Source organism: Colletotrichum chrysophilum (genome assembly GCF_026319265.1).
Source record: "Colletotrichum chrysophilum strain AFK26 chromosome Unknown scaffold_13, whole genome shotgun sequence".
Lineage (NCBI taxonomy): Eukaryota > Fungi > Ascomycota > Sordariomycetes > Glomerellales > Glomerellaceae > Colletotrichum > Colletotrichum chrysophilum.
The window spans coordinates 16,217-43,728 of NW_026517300.1; the positions used below are offsets into that span (position 1 = coordinate 16,217).

Sequence of the window (27,512 nt, forward strand, 5' to 3'; positions counted from 1 at the left end):
CAGGGACGTAGGTGGGAAGCATACTGGTAGTGGATAGCCCAACGGAGATAATTGTTCAGTAAGTGGCTCGGGTGAGAAACCTGGGTAATGGGAACGTCTTGTGGTCTGTTTTGATGTTTGTAATGAGTGACAGATGGTTGTTTCCTGGAAAACTCGACTATCTTTGTCGATATGCTTTAGGGACTGTTACGGCGTAGAGCTACTGTTTGCAGTGAACAAGGTTCATGTCAGTGATTCGAGAAGCGATACTATCGTATTTTTCGTGTCAGTAGGGGCACATCATGAGCATTAAGGTTCTTCCATATGATCAGAGGCAGAAAGTATATTCCAGCAGAAGTCATCCGAGCCTGAATAAAGTCGTAGACTGCATGCAAGCGAATAATCGTGCAACATTCTATTACGACGAATATTAATCCACCCTCTACCAAAACTAAATACAGGCGGTAAGTTTTCACGAAAAGATCGATGATCATAAAATCAACCAAAAACTCTTTGTCAGAAGGGACAAATGAAAACTATCGTTGGGCTTTGCAGTTGAAGTTCTTGAGTCATACATAAGGTGTCGAAAATGATGGCCTGCGTGTCATGGAAACCGATGGGATGCCGAAGGGACGCCGCAAAACACGCACCGCATTATGAGCCAGTCGGATGGCTCCGAGGAACTTTATTTCGTTTGGTTTACGTCCAACTATGCAATCACCCATCGAGCCAGCTTCCTTTGACTTTACGTTGCGTATCGATCAAACCATTCGAGGTAAAGTAAGCGCCTAATAATGTTGTTGTCCATTGGGCTGTGCGAAATCAACTTCGAGCGTCTCACAATTCGAGGTTGTAGCACTTCACGTCCAACATAAACTAGCTGGAAGCTTATTGACACGAGGCGGGCGCGGGCAGAAAGAATTCGGCGTTTAACTACCTAAAACAGCACTATTCTAGGCAAATTGCCCCGTGTGCCCAAGCTTAACCAAACACTCCATCATTCTTCGGCGCGAATTCAACATGCGGCATGTGCTTCACATGGTCTGGCACCTCGTCCCGCATACTTGAATTCATGCCCTCCAGCAGGGGTACAGACATGCCCATCTGAATGCGGGGTCAGCCGGGGCCGGGGTCGCGTAGAAGGAGAATAGGAGAAAGGCCGAACTCACCGCGTAGTATTTGAACTTGTTGGAGTGTAGCATGGTGGCCCCACGGACCCGAATCTGCCACCGGAGTACTGCCCAACCCAGGGGTGGCACATCATGAACCAGCTGCAAAGGGGGATCTCGGACATTGAGGTGCTTTACTCCGGCTGCGAGCGCATGTTCCACGGTGTCCCATTTCCAGGTTGCGTTGGGCTGAGAACCGACAAGGAACATGGGGTCGCCGTGCTTGTAGAGTGGCATCACTTCGTCGACTGTGTTCTGGACGATCACGTCGACTGTGGTTCCCCACGGCAAACCACCCACCACAGGGGGCTCCACGGCCGAGACGTTTTCAACGAATAGCAGCGGTCCCATCTGTGAGTGGTACAGTTGCCAAGGCTTCTGGTTCAGAAAGAATTCGGTAACGTATCTCTCGTACCGCGAAGGCTGCTGGTCAATCTTGAAGTGAAGAGTGCGATTAGCCTTTGGGGATGCAACGAGCGCGTATGGTGCCATAGATGCCGTCGACGCCATTTTGCATGAGGGTGCGACCACGCCATCGGGTCTTACACATGGCGGCGAGCCGCTTGGTGGATTCTGAATTTCCATCGGCGCCCCATGAGCTGGGTAGCGCAACGCCTTGGAGACTGTATGTTAGCCTTGCTGAAATGATGTTTGATGGAGTAAACTAACGGGATATCTCAGAATCGAATACCCATGGAGGTTTTGAAATTTGCTGGTCGATACGAGTCGCATCGTGTAGTCGTCGCCTGGTTGATCCAGCTTTATCAATACAGTGTAGCGGGCGCCGTTCGTGATGTAGAGAACGTCGACGAGCTTAGGCCTGATGAAACCGCCGTCGTTTGCAACAATCCACATCTTGTGGTCGTCAATGCTGAAGTATACGGCATGTTCGAATCCAATGTTGAGAATATTGAGCATAATCCAAGGTCGCCCGTGGGTTTCGATCACCTGCAATCGCTGTAAGTAAACGAAGAGCTATTGTATGCGCAGCTGAAGGCCAAAGCACTTTACCTCGTAGTCAGCCTTACTGGGAGTGCAGCGAACTCCATCATTCCCTTTTTCAATCACACACCCTGACGCATCCAATAGCTTTCCGTCCAGTTCAGTGAAGTCGGGATGACGGCAGTGTCGTCGACCTTTGGAGTTAACGAGGATAGAATCGTAGCAATTCAAGTTTGTCCCTTCCCCTTTCAACTCCATAACCCGCCATCCAGCATCTCGTCGATAGTAGTTATAAACCAGCATGTGTTGTGCATTCCGTTCTGCCTCGTGAATGAGGGATAACTCTGTAGGAGACGAAGTTATTTCGTGATAAGGACGAGGGCGCGAAGGTGCCGGCGCGACGTAAGTCAGTCCGTGAGCACCGTCCATGATTCCCAGACCAGTATGGTCGGCATACCAGTTCAATCCCCAATGTCCTGTGGTATCATAACGGGAGGTGAAGTTCCCTCGTTGTAGGAGTCCATACTATCGGTTTGGTCAGCGCAGAAGAGGTAGACGAGAGAGTACAAGTTTTCATCTTACTTGGTTCAGGCCTCCAGTTCCGTCGTTCCAGAAGCCGAATCTGCCCAAATAATTCAGTCTAGTTCATGACATACACCATCATTTGAAGAAATCGCCAGCCTACTTTCGATGATTCATTCCCGACCAATGGATAGACACCTGAGCAAACAGGTCGTTATGGACGTTCAACTCAACGATATCCCCCTCCTCGGCATAGAGGGTTGGGCATGGTGTCTCTCCATTGCAAACATAGAAACCTCTCCAAAAACCACCATCTGAACAAATGCATCAGAGATATGTCACATGGTACCGTGAATTTCAGAAAACGAACCTAGATTCAGCCATCGAGCCCCAACAGTAAGATTGTACCGTCTAATTATTTGCTCGGCGGATTTGACATGCGAGTGTACGCTCGCGTCCGAGATAAGTTCGTTGTGGTGACTGACAGGCCAAAAAGTCCACCAAATCAGCATAAAGATGGTGAAAATCGACCCAACGAGGGACCAACGAGCTGGTCGTGAAGCTGGGGCCACGATCGAAGCTCGGTCCCTACGACAGCTCCGCGACTGACTCTCACCATCGACAATTGCGCCATCGATTTTATCACACTTCATAGAGAACTCCATGACGGGTGGTCTTCTCACCAAGAGACTGAGAATAAAGAAAAACAGTTTTGAAGTTAGATTCGAGGCTTGCCGGCGATGTCTTAGAGACAGAAGGTAGGCTCTTGGCTAAAGTCCTGCAAGTGCAGATCACCTAGTTTGCGTACAACGAAGGAGCGATCTATTCACCTCAGACACAATCTAGACATCTAGTCTAGCACATTTGCCATCATCGCTTGGGTGCTCTTTGCTACCCAAGGTGGGGTGCAAACATGGATCAAAACATTACTCGCATTGATGCACGGCAGAGGCCAACCGAACGAACAGCTCCGTGGCCATCGCGTGCCTCCCACACAAGCCGGGATGAAGCTAATCCAACAAGAACTAAAGTTTGACGACCAGTGTTGGGATGGAAAGCCTTGGGAAACCTTGCAAATCATCTGAAAGAACTTCCAGATCTAGTTAGATTTCCGGCAAACAGAATTCTATCACTCCGAACATGGCCTCATGAGCTAGCTACCGAGCATTTGTCGGGCAGAATACTTTCTGTGTGTACACCACTGAGATGGGGAACGAGCGTAGGTTCTACAACATCATAACGTAATATCACAACCGCGGACTAATCCGTGGTCGAATGGTATTAGCAATATCCGAAACCCTGAGAACTTCAAGAAATCACGACATCAACCCAAATTATTCGGAGGTTTCGCAAAGCAACAACTTCGTTCAGCGCTCTTGACTCGAGAGACTTCCAGTTTAACAGCTAGAACAGATCCTTCCAGGACCAGGTCCGTAGTACGCGAGGACCGGATCAGGTAATGGCTCAGCCGACCTCACGCGTGGGATCCCGCCGATCGCGTCAGACACTCTTTGGTAGAACCTTTGAATCAACTTCTTCTCTCTAAACAACGCGACCCACACAAAACACTTTGGGAGGATCATCACAACTCGCTTGTAGTAGTGAAAACTTACTTCGATTCGCGACGACAAAGATGGAATCAGCTTCAGTAGTCAGGATGCCACTTTGGGACTCGGTGAGTTATATCAAATATCGTGACAAGCTTGGCTGCTGAACGCAATAATCAGCCATTCAAAGACAAAACGAAGTCTCGAGTTAGCAGAACTAAGATCAATACGAACGGAAACTTGCAGAACAGCCTAGTCACCAAATCGGCGCTATTATCAGTGTCGAAATGGCTGCCACCGAGGGACGAGCACAGCGACTACTGGTGGAGCATGGTTGGGCCTCATTTCGCTGCGCTTTTTCGCAACGCGGACTACAGTCTGGAGGCCCAATATGAATTTCTCCTTTTCATCTATCACCAGGTAGCCCCGCGACTGGGATCGTCTCCTCGCGTGCTTGCATTGGGCTCAGCAAAGGGTGACAGCGGACTTTCTCTGGATGGAACACACATCGAGTACAGCTGGAGATGGAATGAGCCCGGCACGAAGCCTGAAATTCGTATGGTTATGGAGCCATTCAGTCGATTTGCGGGCACGTATATGGATCCTCTGAACATCAAACCAGCGACGGAGATGCTGTACTCCATGGCACCCCAAATTCCGTCTCTCGACATGAGCTTGTTTAATCATTTCATCGGGAAGTTTTACGACGCAGCACAACACAAGTACCTGGAGACTAATGAACGCCCAATCATGACAAATGTATGTCTCGGGTTCGAGTTTCTGGGGAACGAGATCCTCCCCAAGGCATACTTCTTCCCGCGCAAGCTCGGTCAAGTCGGTCTTACTCCCATGGCCGTCTGGGAAGATGCTATCACCTCTGCGGTCCCCGATACACCAACCATCGGCACCGTTTTCTCATTTGTCAAAGGAGAGGCGCCAGACCTGGGCTTGACACTCACACCGCTTTGGTTGGGCATCGACGTTGTCCGTCCAGCGGATGCGCGCCTCAAGCTCTACTGCGTCGAGGCTCGCACGTCGTTCGAAAGTGTCAAGTCCATTCTAACGATGGGAGGCAGGATTGAAGTCCCCAGAGATCTACTTGGAAAGGCCTGGGAGCTGATGAAGGCTGTTTGCAATCTCCCTGCAGACTTCCCTCAGGATCAAGATCTCCCGAAAGCACCCCGATATAACGTTTCAACCGACGGCGTTGACACTGCAGGCCTTTGGGGGACCTTTGCGTACTACTTTGACATCGGGCTTCGTCAACAAGAGTTACCCGACGTCAAGTTTTACATTCCAGTATGTCACTACGGCGCAGAGGATCAGGCGATTGCAGAGGCAATCACCAAATGGATGGTAGATAATGGTCGAGGTCAATATGTGGACGCCTACTGGGATTCTCTTCGCGACATCATACCGCACAGGGAGCTGAAGGACTCTCGCGGTGTTCACATGTGGCTGTCGATGATGATCAGAGGGGGCAAACTGCAGGTTACGACATACATTGCACCAGAGGGACACCATCCCAAGCGCCATGGAGGTGCTGCAGGAGTGCACAGAGAAATTGCTGCGCAAGTCACAGGATTCTAGAATGGTAGTTAGTTGGTCGATTTGGGCAATAAAGTTCGTACTCCAATTCTCGCTTGCGCGGCAAGGAAGACATGCCGGCGACCCTCCTGGATCTTCAGACCAACGACCCGGTGAAACAGGTCGCACGTGTCATGGATGCAACCCGCTGACCCAAAGGAATTTCTGCTTTCCTTCCGCGGTGGCAGCTCGGGACGATCCCATCCACACGGCAGAATATTGCAGTGCACATGCATAGGAAATGAGACCGTTGCGTGGAGGAGAGTTTAGCTGAGCAAACACAAAGGTAAAAGGCTGCAATGCAAGGTTTCCGGCATCCCACCACCATCATAGCTGCCGGTGAGAACATTAGCGGAGTCATGTAATGCGTGAAAAGTTTGGAGTGTGGTATCCGGATTCTTACTTTGTTTGTATACGATGGAGTCGCATTCGGCGTCAAACACCGATGCTGGCAAGCATGTCGGTTAGTTCTCATGAATCACGAACGGGCTGATCTATGAGCTCACTTTGAAGTTCTATCCATGCGCAATTGACGGTCAAAGCTCCTTGCGTCTCTTGATCCAAGCTCCGCTCAGCATGGCGTTCACGCGGTCCGGAAAACCTCAGCTGGTCGTTCCTGATGGGACTGTCGGCAGAGGAACTCCTCGTCGAAATTGAACCTCTCTATTTGTAAGTCGGCCAACAGGCTTTGAAAACCATCGATTTTTGCAACAGCTCAACCGGGTCAAACAGCCTCGCAATGAACCAAATTCGCAAATCAGTTCCTTCTATGCTGGCGTTTGGGCCTCAAGGACGAGTGCCCCACGAGGATCTTTATGAGCTACGCCGTCTCCTCAATTCCACTCCACAGCTCGCGAAAATTGTTACAGCCATTCACAAACTACCCTCAATCTGGCCCAGGTTGACGAAATTCGACTCTGAGTTGTTGCAAGTTGAAGGGGAGTCATATTTGCAATCTTTGACAGGATGGCTCACCAACGATGGGTTGCTCCCTTGTGATGAGGGGGGGCTTCCCCCTATGATCGCTTTTCCAATTAATTTCCTTGTACAAATGATCCAATACATTCTGTTTGCAAGGCAGCTGGGTAGTGGAGATTTCCAGTTGGCCATACTACCAAAGCTCCAGACAGGGGGGATTTGCGGCTTCTGTGTTGGTTTTCTCTGTGCTGTCACTGTGGCAGCTTCTCAGACTGAAGAGGCGCTTCTTGATATTACCATCCGTGCCTTGCAGCTAGCAGTCTGTGTGGGTGCCTACGTTGAAAGGGACAGGGTCCGATTTGAGTCAGGCTGTGTCTCAATCAGGGGGAGAAAGAATGTACCCCAGGATAAGGAGACGATTGAGAAGATACTTCGCAAGTTTCCCGAGGTATGCACCATTTCGCTCGCTCCGACCCGCGGAATCAAGGAGCTAATTGATCAGACTTATGTTTCTGCGACTACCGACGAGGCTTCCGTCACACTCACAACACCCCGGCATAGCCTGTCGAGTCTAAAAGATTCCCTCACAACAGTTGGGCTCGTCGCTGACGTCCCGATTAGAGGACGATTTCATTCTCCTATATATGCTCTCGAAGTAGAACGACTCGTCCACTTTTTCGAACAGGAGCTCGACCTACGATTTCCTTATCCAGACCGGCTACACGTCCCAGTCAGATCCACAAATGATGGGAGGTTCGTCACTGGAGACAGTCTCGTTCGAGCAATATTGAATAATACCCTATTATTGCCTGTAGACTGGTATCGGACGCTCAAAGTCGCAATTGGTTCTCTGCCACCGGGACAAATCTGCGTCGCGGTGGCAGGCGTCTCACAGCACTTCCCTCCATCCTTGGTTGGATATCTGGATCTTCGCTTTTTGAGCTTGCGACATCCGCCTGGACTTTCCGCGAGACCGGCTCATGATGGGTTCGCCAAGAAAGGGAAAGCAACATATTCACAAATGCAGACACCTCCCAATACCCCACCAGGTAGCATCGGCGGTGAGGGAGCAACAGGTCTAAATTGCGACTACGAATCACTTTCAGACGCGAAAAGAAAGCGTACACTGTCTGAGTTCCCGCCACACGCTGTCGCAGTCGTTGGTATGGCTGGGATATTTCCCGGCGCCAAATCGGTCGATGAGTTGTGGGATCTCATATCGGCCGGGCGATCAACAGTTGTTCCTGCACCTGAACGAGTTGGACTAGACCAACTTGCCGAAGACGTCTCCAAGGTCAAATGGTGGGGTAACTTCATTGACCAACACGATACATTCGATCACAAGTTCTTCGATAAGTCGACCCGACAGGCGACGGCTTGTGATCCGCAGCAGAGAAAGCTGCTTGAGGTCGTGTACGAAGCTCTATCATCGTCAGGGCAACTCAGTCCAGAGACGCATTCGGATCCACAAGACTACGGATGTTACATCGGAGCCGTGATGAACAACTATGCCGAGAACCTAAGCTGCCACCCTCCTACGGCATATGCAACGACGGGCACTGGTAGATCCTATCTGAGTGGTGCCATCAGTCATCACTTCGGCTGGAGCGGACCAGCCATGACTATTGATACGGCTTGTTCGTCTTCGCTTGTGGCTATACATACCGCTTGCCGTGCCATTGCGTCCGGAGAATGCAGCCGTGCGGTCGCAGGAGGCGCGAATATCATCACCTGCCCGCATGACTACCGGGATCTGAAGGCAGCGGGGTTTCTGAGTCCCAACGGTCAATGTAAGCCGTTTGATGCCCATGCCGACGGATACTGTCGTGGCGAAGGCGTCGGTGTTGTCGTCTTGAAATCTTTATTCGCTGCTCTCGAAGAAGACGATAATATTCTTGGAGTTGTTATCGGCTCTGCTACCAACCAGAACCATGAAGGAGGGCCCATAGTGGTGCCGAGTGCAAAGTCTCAGGCGAGTCTTCTGAGAAAAGTCATGGACTTGGCGAACGTTACACGTGAGGATGTGTCGTACGTCGAAGCCCATGGCACCGGCACAAGCGTTGGTGATCCGATCGAGGTTTCCAGTCTGCGAGAAGCTTTCGGTGGGGCCTCCAGAACGTCGAAGCTGTATTTCTCTTCTATCAAGGGGAGTATTGGCCACGCTGAAGCAGCTTCTGGTGCGGCCGGCTTGATCAAAACGCTTCTCATGTTGAAAAATAGCCTCATACCCCCGCAGGCTAGTTTTCAATCATTGAACCCCAACATACCGACACTGGCTCCTGATAAGATGGAGATTCCCCGACAACTAACTCCATGGGACACAAGAGATCGAATCGCTTGTGTCAACAACTATGGCGCCGCTGGAAGCAACTCAGTTGTGATGATCCGCAATGCCCCTAGAAATGAGTCAGACTTGGGGTCACTAGATGAGCAGCCAGTTGCACCATCAAAATGGCCGCTCATCCTATCCGCTTCGACTGAAGAATCGCTGTCGGAATATGCCCAGGAAGTACTTGATTTGGTGCGACGCATGGGTTCAGCGAAGCCATCAGCTTTCGATCTTCCAGACATTCTCTTTCACTTGGCCCAACGTGCCAATCATGCTCTTAAAATTGTCGTTTCGACAACGGTGTCTGATATGAAAGAGCTCGAGATGATTCTCTCCCAGGTGGCTTCAGGGTGTAGCTTGATAACAAAAGTTGTATCGCCGCCGCCGACCATCCTCGTCTTTGGTGGCCAAGACGGTCGCTATGTTGGTCTCTCAGAAGATGTGTACAAATCATCGCAAATATTACGACACCATCTGGACAGTTGCCAGCACGTCTGTCTGAACCTCGGACTCGAGGGCATTTTTCCAGCGATCTTCCAGCGAACCCCAATCTCAGACCTTGTAACGCTACACACTGCTTTGTTCGCAATTCAGTACTCCTCAGCCAGAGCATGGATGGACTGTGGGCTCAAGATAGAGGCAGTTGTGGGTCACAGCTTCGGCCAACTCACAGCACTTTGCATCTCTGGGGCTTTGTCACTGAGCGACACTTTGAAGTTAGTGGCAGGCAGGGCATTCCTTGTGGAGAAGTGTTGGGGTCCTGAGCCAGGCTCAATGCTTGCATTGAACGCTGATCGAGAGCACGTCACTCGTCTACTTAGACAAGTCGAGGGTCTTGAGGTGGCATGTTTCAACGGACCCAGAAACCACGTTGTCGTTGGTTCTGCTAAGGCTATCCGGGACGCAGAAACTTTGATCACTCGTGATGAGATGATGCGTGGCTTGGTTCGTTGTCAGACTTTGGATGTCACCCACGGATTTCATTCGGCCCTCACAGAACCCTTGCTTCAACAGCTTTTGGAGCTTGCGGAGAGTCTCTGCTGGAAGACTCCAACGATTCCCCTTGAAGTGTGCAGCGACAAACATGATGATAATATGCCTGATGCGCATCTTGTCGTGGAACATATGAGAGGCCCAGTATGTTTCCATCATGCGATTGAACGGCTTGTACAGAAACATCCCCGAGCTACTTGGATTGAGGCTGGACGAGGGACCTCCGCCACTCAGCTCGTTCGGTCATGCATTCAAACTCAAAACGGTCACTCTTTCGTGGGCCCACAGTTGACTGCCTCGTCTGCTCAAGTTTCTCTCGTTGATGTCGCGATCAAGTTGTGGAAGGAAGGGCACAGTGTGCAATACTGGCCATTCCACCGACGTCAGAGACACCAATACCAATCTCTCAGCTTGCCGCCGTACCAGTTTCAGAAGACTCGACATTGGTTACCTTATATCGGTCTAAAATACGGCGCAGAAAGTCCGGCTCGGCCTTCGACAGAAGATCCGGAACCTGAGGAGTTTCTGTCTCTCATCAAAGGTGACGGTTCGACGGAGAGCTACTTCAGGATATCAGCCAAAAGTGAGCGCTTTCAATCCTTGGTGAAGGGACACATCATGTGCGACTATGCGAGCATGCCGGCTTCGGCGTACATTGAGGCCGTCTCCAGAGCTGCTCTGAAGCTTCAAAATTTGGACCTCGCCGTATGGAGGCCCACAGTCGAAGATCTCACTATGAAGGCACCGGTTGTTTTGAAATCGGACGAAGAGCCTCCTGAAATTCTTCTAAGTATGCGACGCGTGGACAACTCTTGGCCGTCATGGGTCTTCTCTATTACAGTGGAGCCCACACAGAAGGCTGGCGAAAGCAAGGTTGAGGCGCAGGAGACAACGACTGGCATGGTGCACATCAGAGAGCGAAACGACCCTAGAGTCACACAAGAGTTCCGCCGATTTGAATCGCTAATCGGAGACTGTCGCTGGCAAAACATCATGGAGCATTCTGATGCGGAGGCCATGCAAGGGAAGCATATCTACAGAGCATTTCAGGGAGTCGTACAGTACTCAGATGCCTTCAAGGGGATAAAGGCCATCGCCAGCTTGGGGACCGAAGCCGCAGGTGTGGTAAGAATCTCGTCCGACAGCCATACGACGCTCGATCAGCGGCTTGTCGACACGCCAATGATTGACAGCTTCTTGCAATTCGGTGGCTTCCTAGTCAACTACTTCAGTACAACAACAACCATCGACAGCCTGTTGGTCTGCCATCGAATCCAGCGTTTGCAGCTCGGTCCCGCTTTCTCACCGGATGTCAAAGATTGGGTTGTTCTTGCGAATATGACTCCCGAAAACGATGAGAACGTGTCCGTCGATGTTTATGTTTCTGAGGCACAGACCAAGAAGATGGTCCTCGTCGCATTTGGTATGGGATTTACGAAGATATCTCGAACATCCCTCACAAGGATTTTACGTGGCTCCTCTAAGGACTCAACCTCGTCATCCGTCATTTCCAAAGAGGAGACAACTCTCCCATCTGAGACTAATACGTCCGGAGAGGCCAGCATCAGAAACAAGGGCCGGCCTACTAGCAAACGATTGGAGGTACTCAAGATCGCGGCTAGTATCGCTGACATTCCTATCGACGACCTTTCCGGCAAAGAGGCTCTTCCTGATGTTGGCATTGACTCCTTGGGGGCTACTGAGATGATTGGTGATATTGCCTCGGCACTGAATGTGACAATTGATTTATCTACGTTTTTACTGTTTACCGATATCAACGCCATCGTTTCTCATGTTGATAGAGAGCTAGGCTTAAAGTCTGCGAACGAGGATAGCGCAGCATCTCAAATTTTTCCAGAGCCATCGACAGGAAATGGAGGGTCGCAAAGCCAGTCAAGCTTACCAATCCAACGGTCTGCGGAACGACCCCCGAGGGAGTTCAAAGACACACCAGGGTCATGCGGTGGGTCCCATGCGAAGACAGAAGAACTGCCAACCATCAATTCCATTCACGAATCTTTTGATGAGGTGCGGCTCAACTTTGACCGGTTCGGGGCGTCGAGGAACGCTCTCGACTATTGGTCTGAGATCCACCCCGGCGATGTTCGTCTGGTCCTGGCCTACGTATCACAGGCTTTCAAGACGTTAGGGTGCAATCTACAGGCGCTCAGTCCTGGAGATAAGGTGCCGATTATAGCAAGCATTCTGCCCCGTCATCAACAGCTAGTCCGTCGGCTGTACCGTTTTCTGGAAGACGAAAACATCATAGAGTCTTCAGGGGAAATTTTCATTAGGACTACCAAGTCTATGGAAACGACATCAGGAGAACAGGTTTTCCAGGATATCATAGACAAGCACCCCCTAAACGGTCCAATTCGTCACCTGCTAAGAGCTGTAGGGCCGCATCTTGCTGCGTGCCTCGTTGGAGATTATGACGCCCTCCAAGTGCTCTTCGGCAACCGAGCAAACAAGAAGTGGCTCGACGATCTTTATCGAGAGTGGCCCATGTTAGTAACAGCCACTCATCTGCTGGGCGATTTCTTGTGTCGATCATTCAGTCATAGTAGCGGTTCTGGCCCATTCCGCATCCTAGAAGTTGGAGCTGGCACAGGAGGAACAACGCGCCATGTCGTCGACTTACTGGTCAAAGCCGGAATCCCTTTCGAGTACCATTTCACCGACCTATCTGCATCACTTGTCCAAAAGGCCAAGACTTCTTTCGCAGGAATCAGCGGCATGACCTTTGGGATTTTGGACATCGAGAGCGAGCCGACTGCTGAGCTCACTGAGGCGTTCCACGTCATCATATCAACGAATTGCATCCACGCAACTAGGAACATAACCTCAAGCCTGGCCAATCTGCGCAAGATGCTCCGTGAAGATGGTGCCCTTGCCCTGATTGAGATGACGCCAACTCGGCAGCTGTACGTCTTTGATATAATCGTCGGTCTGCTGGAGGGCTGGTGGCTTTTTAACGATGGTCGTTCCCATGCCTTGGCTGATGCGGAACATTGGCAACAGGCTTTTTCAAGCGCAGGCTTTGCAGATGTACAATGGTCTGATGGACAGTCGCTCGAGGCCAAGACTGTCAGAGTGATATGTGGGTTTCAGAAGCCTGGGTCTACCCGACTTGACACAGGTGCCGACAAAATCGAACGCGGTCAGGTAGAGATTGACGTGCAGGAAGTGGTCTACAAAACAGTTGGGTCCCAACAGATTCACGCGGATATTTATTATCCTCAAGTGGCAAACCCAGCCAAGAAGATGCCGATCGGTGGGTTGCTCAGAGCCCAGCAGGTGCTTGGAAACGGGGAATTTCTAACATGAAGCGATCAGCTCTGATGATACATGGAGGAAGTCACATCATTTTCTCCCGCAAGGATATCAGACCTCCGCAGACGCGCATCATGATTGACATGGGGCTTTTGCCAGTCAGCCTCGACCATCGGCTATGCCCAGAGTCCCGACTTGCTGACGGTCCCATGGTTGATGTATGCGATGCACTTGAATGGGCTCAAAAGATACTGCCGTACATCAAACTGAGGAACCCCGACATTAGACCTGATCCAGACAACATCGTGGTTGTGGGATGGTCCTCCGGAGGGCAGCTGGCATTGTCGACTGGATGGACGGCACCAGAGAGAGGGCTTCGACCGCCAAATGCCATCTTGGCTTTCTACTGTCCTACTGACTATGAGGATGCCTGTGAGTTGAACATGTTGCTTGCGTCTTGTGTATGAATGCTGATCTGCAAGTACAGGGTGGCAATCTCCCATTCAACCCGTTGGAGCAGAGGACTTGGGTGAAGAATATGACGTTCTAGAGGCCGTCCAAGATGAGCCTGTAAGCTTCCCTGACCACCTCATTCAACTACCTTAAGCCGTAAAAGGCGAGTTGTTACTGACTTCTATCATGTGATACAGATTGCCAACTATGGAACCATCGGTGCTTGGGAGCCCCTTTCGGATCCCCGAATTCGCACTGATCCTCGTTCTCGTATTATCTTACACATGAATTGGAAAGCCCAAACGCTACCAATCATCATTGATGGTTTACCCAGCAGAAAACTCGCAGCTTCCAAAAGAGCCGAGGTGACGGACTGGAACAACCTGCCACAGCCTTCGACAGAGGAGATCCGACGGTGTAGTCCGCTGGCCCAAGTAAAGAACGGCTGTTTCCAGACTCCCACATTCTTTATACACGGAACAGCCGACGATCTCATCCCATGGCAACAGTCCAGTCGCACAGCCGAAGAGATGAGAACCCGGGGCATCGACGTATCCTTGGTTCTAGTGCCAGACGCGCCTCACATCTGTGATGCAAGTCGTGATCATTCGTCGGAGGGCTGGCTCGCAGTTTTGAAAGCTTACAGATGGCTTGAGAAACATGCTTTCCCTGGTGATCCCAATGGACATGAAGTCAGCTACGAACCGTAATTGGCCTCCGGCTAGTTCTGGCTTTTCAGAGCAGATTTAACTCCTAGGCTTGTTATGATGACATTGGTTAATCATCATAAAAGGTGATCTGCAGTTGACGGAGGCCATTTTGCACTTCTACAAACGGCGGTCTCTTAGAAGGGATGTTTGTAGATCTAAGAAATTAACTATATCTTTGGGTAGAATGACGATCTCTCCTGGCCCCAACCCCCAGAAACCTCGCCTTCTTCAATATTGTCGTAGCGAATACCCCACACGCAATAACGAACAGGTGAGCTGGTCTGCCTGATGTTAATATGCAACGAAATATCCTGTAGTAGCTTTTATCGTCTAGATTCGTTCGACCCAAACTTTGCCTGTCTTAACACGCTTCGGCCTATGATTGGGCCTCGGCTTGGACTTCAGCTTGGAATTGCGGGCAAATACCGCAATATCGCACCTTATCTTGACCCAAAGATGCGGGATTTCTTCTTTGAGTATATTGACGAACTCGAGTGCGTTCATTGAAGAGGTTGGGGATTCTCTTACCACGTCACTGTGATCGTATACTCTTCCAAACTTGCGGTTCTGGGCATGGAATACTCTTTCTCCCCAGTACTTGCGGCAATCTGGCCTTCTTAGAACGCTTCGGTCGACCAAACTTAATGTGTCGAAGGCTTCGCCCCTTCCATCATCCTCAGAGCGCGCAGTCATATCCATCAAGAGGTTTAGAAAGCACGCTCTCGGGCCGGGCGTCTGTCGCAACTCCGCTATAGTTTTCTTGCTCGGATCAAAAGCCCAAGAGCTATCGAACTCAAAAGCAATGCTGCAATAGCCTCTCTGTCCGTACCAATAGTCGTTCCAAAATGGGAGCTTGATCCGCGATTCAAAGTTGTTGTAAGTTGCATCTTGGGGTATTTGTAAACAGAGCAGGTCTTCCAAAGGATTTACTGAGAAACCGTATGTCTTGTCACCTTCGCAGATAAGACCGATTCTTGAAGGAGTAAGGTCTCTTCTGATAGGACCACCATTATGAACGTACTTCCTCTTTACCTCCTTCCACTTCTTTTTCATTGCTTCCCTGGAGTCTCTGCATGCAGTCCACAGACCAGCGTCGAGAAAGTACTCGGACCCGTTCCCAGCTATCGACGAAACATCGACATCCTTAACTGTGACAGGGTAGGGCGTATTGCCAATGTAACTCTGAGTATATTTCAAACGTTTGGGGGGGCGTGGGGGTGGGTTTTGCGGAACAGAGCTCACTGGAATGAAGTGCAATCCTGGTCGGGATGTACGGACTGAAGCAGCGAGCTCCCAAATCATCATCCTCAATTCCGCTGGGAGGTCGGCGAAGGTTAACTGGGTCTTGGCCGACATTGTTGACGATATTTGGGGGGAACTTCAGAGCGAAAGTCAAGTCGTGTCTTGTGAGCCCGAAGGGAAACAAGAGTTGGTTGTGTTGGTCGGAAGATTTTGCACACAGTCAGACGGTGCGGTTATATTTTATCATGAACTTGACTGACCTTGTTGGTGGTGTACATCCTGGCCTTCCAAAGCGGCAATGATGTAGACAGGTACACAAACACCCAGACAGGTGTTTCCAAGTGAGCTGGTGTGTTTGGAGGTGAACAGAAAGTTTATTTGTCAAATAGAGTTCAAAAGCTATTGCCTCTCTTTCTGTCCGGATGAATGTGCGTAAGAACCCTTTTGGAACCTACCCTGATGCAGCGCCCCCCGCAAGCAAGTAAACTTGTCAAGTTCAATCAATCAATCAATCAATTATGAAGCTATCGCGAAGTAATTAAGTCAAGTTTGGCCGTCAAACTTGATTGATTGCCTTGAGGTGGGCGCTGCCCTGATGGGAATTCCAACGTTAGTGTCGATTCGGCTAGAAGGTTGTGCTTACAAACAATCATCAAGGTTATTCAACCAGTAAGGTATGTATCTGGATGTATAAGTATAAGCATGTCTAGCTTCAAACGTGTTTCGCTAAGGGCCTGCATCTATTCACGGATTGAATATTACAATCAAGCAATACACTCTTACATCGCAAGTTAGCTGCAGAAGACGTTGAAATTTCCTATCTTTAGATCAGTGGTGGAATTCAAATCATCTCCATCAAATAAAACGATTGGCGAACCGCCTTCTGGAACATCTAACACATGGCGTGAGGCCATAGGCTGACTGACTAGTAGGTTCTGCTGTTTCTATATCCCCTGATGCAGATGCATTTCAATTGACCAACCCTTTCTGAGGTCCCTACTAACTCTCTTCGCCCCGTCTACATTCCTTCGACTAAACTTCAGTGCCTTCGTATTCTTTTCCCGGAGACTCCATATCGTCTTCTTCCTCTTGAGCTAACACCGAGACGTACGCTTTAACGGAGGTACGGGACCATGTTCTAAACTCCACGAGCTCTCCGTCCTCATAAGAGCGGTCGTATGAAAGGCCAAGTGCCTTCCAATAGTCTCCCACTGAATCGATAGCTCTCAAAAAGTCAAAGGCATCCATCTCCGGTTCCATCTCCGGTGTCAGATCGTCTTCGACAACTGTGTACTCGCCAACCACGAACCCGAACGCGCGCCCCATGGAATGAAATTCCGAGTATGAACTGGGTCTTTCATATTGGCTCCGACGTATGCTCCTGTCAATCAGACATATCTGGGGTACATACGACTCCCCATTCATCTCTTTCTTGATAAGACTCAAGAAGAAGCCACGAGCCCCTGGCTCATTGACCATTCTTTCCAGCGTACCGACATCCATATCTGGCTCGATACCGACAGATCAGGAAGAATCGAATTCAACGGCAACGCTGACAAAGCCGTCTCGTCTCGAAGTGTTCCAGAATGGCAGTAATTCCCATTCGGTATGGAGACTCCAGTATGCATTGTTGGAGAAATGAAAGCAGAAGAGGTCTCTACTAACATCAACATCAAATACCCAGTCATCACTACCGTCTCGGAAAGTTCCGAATCGGATATTGTACGGCCTAGCCCTACTCAGCCTCTTCTTCATGAGCACCCAAGCAGATTCTTTGCAGGCGGTCCACATTCCAGCGTCAATAAGGTAGTCTGACTCGTTGTCTTTGACCCACGAGCGTTCGGCCCTCGGCATGACTTCCACACTGCAGCAGTAGCCTGGCACTTTTGAATCCAATCCACGTAAATCCAATCCATCAGGGATCAAGCGCCTGCCGAATGTCTCTTGTCTGGACGACTCAATAGGCAAAAAGTGAATTCGAGGCTTTGCCATAGCACAGCCGGCCAACTCCCAAATATGCAGTCGGAGCTCTGTTGGTAGGTCAGGGAAGCGGTGGAAAGTGGTAGCCGCCATCTTTGTTTGATGTTTGCCAGTGTCGTCGTCCCGAAGAAAGTATTGCGTGGGTAAGTTGATCTACTACAGAGTGTTTGCAAATCCTTCATCAGACAAAAGAGACTTTCATTAGAAATTCCATTCTAGCGGAGACCGCTTGGGTTCTACAAAGACAGATGTTCTTGGGCCCACAAGGTGGTTCAAATTTCAGCCATTCGAATAATTTGGACCGCAGCCAGTAAAGTGGGGTTTGAAACTTCCATGATCGTTCGAACCTTGAGATTCTTCAACTAAGCGTACGCAACTAAGTTCAACTTCATTACATAGTGACCAGTAAACGGGACATTCTCGACGAGCTCAACATGAGGCATTTTGAAATCAAGTAGCGCCTCAAACCAATTGCGATTGAAGTTTTGATTGAATCAATCATGAGAAAGATTTTGCTCGATTCAACTTAATGGCAGACGTCGAAGCCGTCTTGAGGCATTGTCAGCAACGATCCTACACATACTCAGTTCCAGGGCAAGGTCATCAAGCCCATCAGAATTGGATTAATCCCATTGGCGATTGCTCCTCAGACCCCGCAACGTGATGAACGCGGGGGAAAGGATAAGCAGACAAGACGCGACTGGCGGAGCGTCGCATCGGCTACATCATCACTCAATTATGGGCGCGCTAGAGCACACACAGCCCCTTTCAATCATCAGGTCTCTCATCATGAGCGGCTCATTGCAAGCCGCGTGGCCTACCCTCCTGCCTCCGACTCTCACGCTCACCGTAAAGTCAACCTCGCAGTTTCGGTGAAGAAAAGTTCCTCACTACTTCTTATTTACTTTTGGCGCCGCCACCGGATGACTGGCGAAATCAAAGGCTGAGCGGCACAGCATAGCACACTCAGAAACCGCTCTTCAGGGCGTCGAAGATCAGCTAAGCAGGGCAAAATCCTCCGGCGCCCGGGCCCGGCATCCCGCGTCGCCCCGCGCCGACAAACCGGGATCACGAGGTTGTCGTCGTTGAGGCGAGGCTTTGTTCAGCTCAAACGGCGAGGAGCCATCTCAACTTGTCGTATCTTATTCGCGAAGGCCAGGATCAGGTCGACGTCTTTTTGTCTCAGTGAACCACAACCCAATATTCTCCCACTTCAACAGTTGTCGCCATGTGGAAAAAGAACAAGACCAAGACCCCACAATACGCCTACCCCGGGCCCAGCACCGGCTCAGGTCCCATCTCCGCCGGCCCCGCTCCTCCCGCCTACACCTCTGACCCCCCATCCTCCCTCACCGACACCCTGGAAAACCTGTCCATCTCCCAGTCTCCCACCGCAGTTCCAACAGAGGCGCACTGCCTCGCACACCTCCGCCTCCTCTGCGCCTTCAACCGCCTCAAGACGGAGACAGGCTACCGCAACGGCCTCTGGAACATCTTCGACTCCCGTGCGGGACCCCAGGCCTCAGCCACCAACGGGAAAAGCGCCGCGATCCCGGACCCCGCTGAACCCAATATAGATATCCTCGTCAAGCTCCGCGAGAAGCGATGGGCCGTCTACGTCGCGCGCGCAGTCTCGCGCTACGAAGCGTGGTGGTCTTCCTTCGTCCCGGACATGCTCCTCGAGAAAGACATGCTCGACCCAGACGAGGGACGGAGGGATCGGTATGAGGGATTCGTGACACGCGAAGGCATGGTGTGGAACGCGGACATGCTGCCGCCACTGGGTTCTCCCTCCCCCTTTCTCTGCTTTCTGATGAACTGCAATCGCTGACACCTAACGCAGACGTCCTCCTCGTCTGGCACGCACACATGCTCAACCCCAGAATCTACCTCGAAGACTGCCTCCGCTACGGTCACGCCGCGCTCTGGGCGGCGGGCATGCCCTGGGCGATTGTCAATGCCGCCATCCGCGGGCCGGCGTTCGAGTACGTCGTCTCGGAGACGTGCGTCGCCCACTGGACGTCGCGGACGAACCTCGCCTGGAGGAACGAAGACGACCCAGACACGAAAGAGATCAAGTGTCCAAGCTGCGCTGCGACGGTCTCAGTCCCGTGGACGACGTGCGGGCAGGAGGAGGGTTATCAGGGGAGTCAGTACGTGAACCCGCAGTTCTTGTTCACATCATCTCCACACTCCGACTGGAACTTTCCAGAGCCGTCTTTGCCGTCAGAATGAGAAACGTATCACGCATGAACCAAACTAACACAAACACAGCCGCCCCGGCCTCTCAGGCTCCGGCCTCGCAGACGGCCACCTCTCGCAAACCTGCCCCTGTACCTTCACCATAACTCACCAAGCCCTGCGAACCGCCAAATTCCTCGCAGACATCCAAGCGTCGATAAAGCAAGGCCACGCGATGCCAGGCACGATTCTCGACCTGCAGAGCGGAATGCCGAAGCTCCTTTCATCCGCCTCCTCGAGCAGCACGTCTTCCCCGATCCCAGACCAGCTGTTCCCATCGCACCTCGCCCGTCGCGGTCTTCTCTCCCCTGTGCTCTCCCTTCTGATCCCCGGCTCCCCGACGCCCGCGTCCATGACTGCCGTCCGCGACGTGATGGAGGAGACCTTCACGGGTAAGTTCGCGGACCCGAAGAATCTGCGGGAGGTCATGTCGCGGCACGGGCACAAGAAGGTCACGGAGTTCAGGCTGAGCCTGGAAGGTCGACGGCAGACACGGAAGATGATGTCGCGATACTGGGAGAACGCCAGTCTGTTGGGAATTGATCTCGTGGGCTCCGTGATGAGGCAGGGCGTGTTTACTGAAAAGATGTGCAAGGTCAGCTCCTCCCCTCGTGACCTTTCTATGCCAAACCTTTGGGCCGAGTAAGATTACTCGTCTCAGACGCGGTGATGTTAATCAACGGTCGGCAACAGATCAACTGGCTGTCCCTCCCAACAGCCCAGCAAACAATGACCGCCCTCCTCACGAAGTACACCCGCTTCATGGCCATGGTCTCCCTCGCGTCGTCCACAAAGGACCGTGTCGCCGTGCCCACCGTCGACGTCGACCTCGCCTGGCACACGCACCAGCTTAGCCCCCGATCCTACTACGACTACACCGTCGCGGAGACGGCCGCCTTTGTCGACCACAACGATAAGGTCGACGAGGACAAGCTCAGCACCGCCTTCGAGTGGACGTGTAAGACCTACCAGGAACGGTTTGGCGAGGTGTACTCAGAATGCAAGTGCTGGTACTGCGAGAGTAAGTTTTCCTTTCACATATCCTCTGATACGACCCCCCTTCCATCTCGCGTACGAGAGATAGATAGTGACAAAGCGCGATGGCTTCACAAACCCTTGGAGACGCAAGATAGAAGATAATGGCAGAAATACGGCCGCCGCCGCCGTCCGTCGGTCTCCGGGTTTGTGAGGAGAGAAAGACTGACATTGATTCGCTATCAGCTGTAAGGGTGATGGCGCTTCCTGCAACCAAGATGTTCGCTTCAGGCAAGGAGGAAAAGCGTAAGCATGCAGCCGTCTCCCCGCATCTATGTCGTGTAACCCTCCAAGAGGCTCACCCACCCCAGTCCTCGAAGCATGGCACTCCTCCCCCGAAGCCAAAAACGTACCCATCCCGCCCGCTGCCGAATCAGCGCACGTCTCGTCGCACCCGGCGGTACATACCAACGAGACGACGTCGCGGAGAGCTCACACGCGCCCGCTGCGACTGGACTACAGGAACAGGCTCGAGGAAACGCATTCCAAGGCACGGAAGAGGGCAAACAAGACGTTCAAAGCAGATCAAGGTAAGAGGATGGGACCGAGGGGAGAGGACATGGCGAGCTTCTGGGGCAAGGAGGTTCCCGTCCAAGGGCCGTGGGCAGCGAGTCTGGCTGCCACAACAACGAGTGAAATGTACCCGTCCCCGCCTGGATTCGTTAGCACAGGGCCTGGGGCAGTGGGGAGCTGTGCCACGGGCACGTGTGGTGGTTCTGGTGGATGCGGCTCGGAGACGCTTGGTATGTGTTCTGCCGGGTGTGTTGGGGTAAGTGACAATTCTCTTGATATCTCGGTGTCTCTTTTCGTACTGCGCGAAATATGGCCCTGTTTCTTTTCGGAGTTTGTCTTATCTTTGCCGAGGCTTTTTGACGCTGACAAGGTGACAGAGCGCATGGTTCGGCGGCAAGTCCGGATGTACAGGATTCGCGGGGTCGTAGGGATTTGGCAGCACGTAACTTTGCAATATCCCATGGCTGGGACAAGCCATATCTCCGCCAGAGTCTGTTGACACGTGCTGTCATCAATGTGTGAAGTCGCAACTTGCTACCGCTTAAGCTTATTCCGTCCAGACGCAAGGTCCGATCGGAGGTCGGGATGTGGGAACCACAGGGCGTGGGGAGGGCCGCTCGCTTCCAGTTGCACGAGTAATGAGAGGGCGAAGATATGGGCCTGGTTCAAGCAAATGGTGGAAACTATGTTTAATGAAAGACAACCGTCCATGGGTGTTGTACACCGCTTACGAGTCGATCGCTATCAGCGTTTGCTTGGCCCATTGCACACAGTGGTCGACATTGATTGTTGACTCGTCGGGGCTTTGCCTTGGTGACACAACGCGCCGCTTCTCCGTCCACCTGCCTCTCTGTGCCTGGCGTGAGACATCAGGCTTCTGTGGTGCAGCCCGAGATCACCGTCGCGGGACCCTGAGAGGTCTATCATCGTCAGGCACCTCGTCTAAATCACGCAGGATCGGCACCCGGCCCCCAAAGAGGAAGGTTCGTGGAAGGCCCCGTGCACCATCGATCAAGGCCCTGTCTTTGGAGGGTTGACGTGCAGCGGAGAAGGCTCGATACCGCATCTCCTGCTGCCAATGTTGGCAGGTTTGCAGGGTGATTGACAGGGACCGATAAGATAACGTGCCGGTGCCGGCTGATATGAGTGGCTGGTCCAAGACTTGGCTTGGAGTTGGATTTGGAGTAAAGTCTCCTTGGATGAGAGGTTGCCCGCCGTGCATCGGCACTCAAAGCGAGCAATATTAGATTACTCCGCCAATAAGAAGAGAGATAAAGGGGCACACAGCTGTCAGCTTGGCCGCTGAACCCTGTGGTCCCCCCTGCGAAGCCCTATGAGACGTTCGCCTTGGGTCACACTTCAGCCGGCCAGAGTGCCTCTTTTCAGAGAAGCGCGCCGTTTCATCGTCTCAGTGTAGCTGTGTCGGCGGATTCCTGGAGGGTCGGGCTGGAGATTAACAAAGCAAGTCGAGCGTTCGTGGGGTCGGGAAGGATCGTGAGTGGCTCGACGGCATCTGGAAAGGCGGAAAGGTGGGGATGCGTCGTGGTTAGACAGAGGGAAACGTGGACTTGGTACTATCGCGACCCACCGACGAAAGTGTCTCTTGATGAGTGTCGAGAGAAAGAGGAAGGAGGCAAAGAAAACATATAAACTGACGGCGGATCTCCCGCTCTGGGCCGTCTGTTTCAGCTCATCGACAGTCAGTGCCAAGACCTTCGTTCATAAGCACCTCTAAGCCTTCATCCCTGTTCTCCGTCCGTCGCTCCGGTCACCGTCGCCAACATGAAGTTTTCCGCTGCCATCCTCGCCCTCGCCGGCGCTGCCGTCGCCGCTCCCGTCCCGGACCCGGTCGCTGAGCCGATGCCGATGCCCACTCCCGTGAGTCGAGCTTTTAAAGCCGATTTTGTTGATTTTCCGCTGACAATTCGCAGCCTGGCATTCCCACTGCTGCCTCTGCCAAGACCCAGCTTGCTGCCCTGACCGTCCGTGCCTGGACCAACACCGACACGTACGACCGTGATCTTTTCCCCCACTGGATCACCATCTCCGGCACTTGCAACACCCGTGAGACCGTCCTCAAGCGCGACGGCACCAACGTTGTCACCAGCTCCGCCTGCGCTGCCACCAGCGGAACCTGGGTCAGCCCCTACGACGGTGCCACCTGGACCGCCGCCAGCGACGTCGACATTGACCACATGGTCCCCCTGAAGAACGCCTGGGTTGTAAGTGATATTCCCTCTCCGTGTGCATGAACAAACGGAGCTCTAACACGGAATGACAGTCTGGTGCCGCTTCCTGGACCACCTCCAAGCGCCAGGACTTCGCCAACGACCTCACCCGCCCCCAGCTGTGGGCTGTCACCGACTCCGTGAACCAGTCCAAGAGCGACAAGAGCCCCGACTCCTGGAAGCCTTCTGTCTCCAGCTTCCACTGCACCTACGCTCGCGCTTGGGTCCAGGTCAAGTCCTACTGGGCCCTCTCCGTCACTTCCGCTGAGAAGACTGCCCTCACCACCATGCTTAACACCTGCTAAGCGACGCGACCATGATGTTTTGGATACGAGCGATGAAATTTGACGCGGGCTGGTGACTGCGTGTCTGATGATTGTCAGCAAACCAGCCACCAATTGGTGTTTTTTCTACTGTATTTACTTCTCTTCTTGAATATCTTTTCCCGAGAGGGCTTTGTCCACATGCGATCAGCAGCGATGGAAACACGAGACTGCCGAGAGCAGACGTAGTCACTTGGCGCTCCTGAGAGGGTTTATGACGATTGTCGGAATTGGTGCTAGGGAGGGCCAGGAGAACAAGGCCATTGTTGATAGTGTAGGTGCGTCCAAGGGAGACAAAAGATGGATGCTAGTGGAATAGCGAGTCTTGGTTCTTACTGCCTCTAATGAGAATGGCGCAAAAGCAAAACCACGCCCACGGCGTCCCATGGAATGCACCGCCCCCTCTGTGCCCGCCGTGATGCAATCGTTTTCTGGGGTCGATCGTTGAGTGCCGCAGTCGGCAATCTCGGTGCAACTTTCAGGGTCTCGTCTCGCGTAAGAAAAATACGGGATTGCCAACGCTCTTGGCGCCACAAGCGATCGCGTTCGGCTACGCTGCAGGGCGGGGCAGGGACAATGTTGAAGGTGCAGCTGGTTGACCCGTGGATGCTATGGCTGTCTCTCAGCAGGCCCCAAGAGCTAATTCTGTTCGCGACCAAGTCTAGACAGTCCGAAATTGCGCCAACCCGCCGAGACTGCGACAAGAGAATCTCTTCGTGTCCGTTTGGACAGAAGACATTGGCAACCGCAGAGTGTCGAAGGGGGGCGGGGCCTTGGCGGTTGCCCCGAGGACGGGAGAGGAATGGAAGACGGACGACGTCACTCGCGGAGGAAACGGCCGTTGGAATGCGTTTCTGGGAGTTGACGAGTCCGGGGAAAACGAGGGCGACGAAGAACGGCTTTCGAGACAGAATCCGGAAGCAGATGGCGGCGATGGATGCGGCAAGCACAGGCCAACAGCAACAGCAGCCATCAACGAGGACCGTTACCCTCGACGAAAGGACGGGACCTTGATGGCTGTCAACGCCATCTGGCTGAGATGAGAGAACTTTCGGAGATTTGGGTGCGAATGGCTTGCTGTTGGCGGTGTTGATGGTAAATGGAAACTTGACTTTTGGCGGTGCACCTTCCAAGGCAGAAAGAAACAGAGCGGTTGTGGGGCTGGCCGACGGTGAAGAAGGAACGAGGAAGAGCACTTCCCAATGCGGCAAGTACAAGGCAAGTACGAGAAAGACAAGGCGGGCCGTCGCTGCCTTCACCGCAGTCGCCGTTTCCGTGGCCTTGGCCATTGTCTTCAGCGCTCTCGACCGCCTCTCCTTTCTCCTTGCAGTCACTGCCATGGACTCTGCCCATTGTTCGGGGGCTGTGTCTTTGACTTTCCTTCCATTTAAGCCGTTGATGCATCCCTCAACTCTCCATCTTCAGTTCAACCTCATCCCAAGCATCAATCGCATCAAACCACAAACCACACTCGTTCTCTTCCGTCGAGATGATGAGATACGCTGCCCTCTCCCTGGCCCTTGGCCTGGCCTCTGCCCAGACATTCTCCGTCTGCAACCCCGTCAAGGGTGAAAGTAGGTTCCTCTTTTCACCTAGCCCTGCGATCTTATAGATGTGGCATGATACTAACTACTTCCCAGCTTGCCCTGCCAACCCAGCCTTCGGCGGCGAGGGCAACTACAACTTCCGCGACGCGAAGAGCATCGATGACCTCGAGTCCTTCTTCATCGTCGACGGCGGCGTCAAGTACAACCCAAAGGTCATGTCCTTCTCCGACGACACGGGTGGCCAAATGACCATCTTTGAGGAGGCAAACGCTCCCACACTCACCTCAAAGAACTACCTCTTCTTCGGCAAGGTTGAAGTCGAGCTCCAGGCTGCTCCTGGCCGCGGCATCGTCACCAGCATCGTCCTGCAGTCGGACGCCCTTGACGAGATCGACTGGGAGTTCGTCGGCGCGGACCAGAACCACGTCCAGACAAACTTCTACGCCCTCGGCATCAACGACTACACCCGCGCAAAGTACTACGAGGTCGACTTCAACCCCATGACCACCTTCCACACTTACACCTTGGAGTGGACCCGCGACTCTCTCATCTTCTCCATCGACGGCAAGGAGTACCGCACAGCCACCCCCGCCGAGGGCAACTACCCGCAGACGCCTATGCAGCTGAAGCTCGGCACCTGGGTCGGGGGCAAGGGCCCCAACCAGGGCACCATCGACTGGGCCGGCGGTATGGCCGAGTGGGACAAGGCTCCCTTCGCCGCCTACTACCGCTCCGTGAAGATTTGGGACTACGCCGGTGGTGACAAGGCTGGCGCCACCTCGTACGAGTACAAGCCCGGCTCCGACGGCTCCTGGCAGAGCATTCAGGTCAACGGAGCAGGCTCAAACAGTGACGGTGCTGGCAACAACTACCAGCAGGAGCACCAGCCTCAACAGCGCGCTACCGGCGAACAGTCGGCCACTTCCCTCATCACCGCCACATCTAGCCTGGTCGTTCCTTCCGTCGCCCCGGGACCCATCATTGCTAACAGCACCGGCCTCGCTGGAACCGGCATGACCACTCGCAGCGGTCCTTCCGCAACCTCGACATCCCAGCCGGTTCCTGGCTCGGCATCCTCTGTCCAAGGGGGCATCGTCGCTGCTTGTGCCGCGGCCATGTTCGCCGCCTTGATGGTTTGATCTTCGGATATGAGCGAATAGCGTCGTTCCTCAGCGCGGACGCTTTGGGGTGTTCTGGCCTGTATCGATAATATGTAAATATGCTCACAGGGTCGGGCGCGTTGTGTGTGTATACGCCCATTGACGGAAAGAAGGCGTGCTGCCCTGGTGGGCCATGGGAGTTTTGCTAGATTACACTACTAATACCACATTTAATGCATGCGTACCTGTCTTTCTGTTTGGTGATGTAAGATGTAACTCAATTAGCAGAAGCCAGTCGTACAGGAAATTTACCTGGCAAGGGGAGGGCAAAGCTATTCCCCCTCATCTCTTATGTGTCGCCTTTGTCACCATGAGAGAGCTACGTCAAGTCACCATCAATACACACGATATTGAAAATAGAATCCTTGGTTTCTTTTGATCCTTGCTCCGTCTCCTATTACTATTTACACCGGAATAAAAGTGAAAAAAGAGTTACGAATTACCCCCGGCACCTCTCCGCCAGACCAAGCCGGCAGCAAAAGGCCAGAGGACATCCCAAAACCTGCCCCAATCCAAGAATGCATGCAATCCGCGTATAGTCGCTCGCTCCTTGAATAATGAGAAAAACGTTTCCTTCTTTTCCGTCCATCCCGTAGACACAGCCAGAGAGGGGAGTGCGAATGTTGCTTGCGGTCGACAAAACCAGAATAGTGAAGAGAGAAAAAAGCCCGGGTATCAAACTAGCTTTGTACAAATGAAAAAAAGAAGTGAAGACGCAGAAAAAAAGGGAGGTGACGTGCAATGTTCCCAAGCCAGCAACACCCCATATATATTGCCCACCCAAACTCCTCGAGTCCAACGTGGTCATGTCGTCGTGGGCT

General features: G+C 52.5%; 7 protein-coding genes across 7 annotated transcripts; 6 read left to right on the forward strand and 1 right to left on the reverse strand.

Annotated features, from left to right (window-relative positions):
* Nucleotides 1-960: 960 nt before the first annotated feature.
* Nucleotides 961-1,658, reverse strand: COL26b_002539 (uncharacterized protein; the record flags this gene model as incomplete). The annotated part of the gene is made up of 2 exons (XM_053175454.1): nt 961-1,083; nt 1,149-1,658. 2 exons carry the CDS (start codon nt 1,656-1,658, stop codon nt 961-963), a joined length of 633 nt encoding a protein of 210 aa, XP_053040458.1.
* A 2,611-nt stretch (nt 1,659-4,269) lies between these two features.
* Nucleotides 4,270-5,749, forward strand: COL26b_002540 (uncharacterized protein; the record flags this gene model as incomplete). The annotated part of the gene is made up of 2 exons (XM_053175455.1): nt 4,270-4,287; nt 4,340-5,749. The coding sequence occupies 2 exons, from the start codon at nt 4,270-4,272 to the stop codon at nt 5,747-5,749; spliced, it is 1,428 nt and encodes a 475-aa protein (XP_053040459.1).
* Nucleotides 5,750-10,604: 4,855 nt separating this feature from the next.
* On the forward strand, nt 10,605-11,802 carry COL26b_002541 (putative secondary metabolism biosynthetic enzyme; the record flags this gene model as incomplete). The annotated part of the gene is made up of 2 exons (XM_053175456.1): nt 10,605-11,720; nt 11,797-11,802. The coding sequence occupies 2 exons, from the start codon at nt 10,605-10,607 to the stop codon at nt 11,800-11,802; spliced, it is 1,122 nt and encodes a 373-aa protein (XP_053040460.1).
* A 7,070-nt stretch (nt 11,803-18,872) lies between these two features.
* COL26b_002542 (uncharacterized protein) lies at nt 18,873-20,531 on the forward strand (the record flags this gene model as incomplete). The annotated part of the gene is made up of 3 exons (XM_053175457.1): nt 18,873-19,428; nt 19,488-19,797; nt 19,919-20,531. The coding sequence occupies 3 exons, from the start codon at nt 18,873-18,875 to the stop codon at nt 20,529-20,531; spliced, it is 1,479 nt and encodes a 492-aa protein (XP_053040461.1).
* An 83-nt stretch (nt 20,532-20,614) lies between these two features.
* COL26b_002543 (uncharacterized protein) lies at nt 20,615-21,074 on the forward strand (the record flags this gene model as incomplete). Its single annotated transcript, XM_053175458.1, has 2 exons — nt 20,615-20,906; nt 20,974-21,074. 2 exons carry the CDS (start codon nt 20,615-20,617, stop codon nt 21,072-21,074), a joined length of 393 nt encoding a protein of 130 aa, XP_053040462.1.
* Nucleotides 21,075-23,215: 2,141 nt separating this feature from the next.
* Nucleotides 23,216-23,966, forward strand: COL26b_002544 (uncharacterized protein; the record flags this gene model as incomplete). Its single annotated transcript, XM_053175459.1, has 3 exons — nt 23,216-23,311; nt 23,365-23,655; nt 23,715-23,966. 3 exons carry the CDS (start codon nt 23,216-23,218, stop codon nt 23,964-23,966), a joined length of 639 nt encoding a protein of 212 aa, XP_053040463.1.
* A 1,507-nt stretch (nt 23,967-25,473) lies between these two features.
* On the forward strand, nt 25,474-26,670 carry COL26b_002545 (uncharacterized protein; the record flags this gene model as incomplete). Its single annotated transcript, XM_053175460.1, has 2 exons — nt 25,474-25,558; nt 25,625-26,670. The coding sequence occupies 2 exons, from the start codon at nt 25,474-25,476 to the stop codon at nt 26,668-26,670; spliced, it is 1,131 nt and encodes a 376-aa protein (XP_053040464.1).
* Nucleotides 26,671-27,512: the final 842 nt, after the last annotated feature.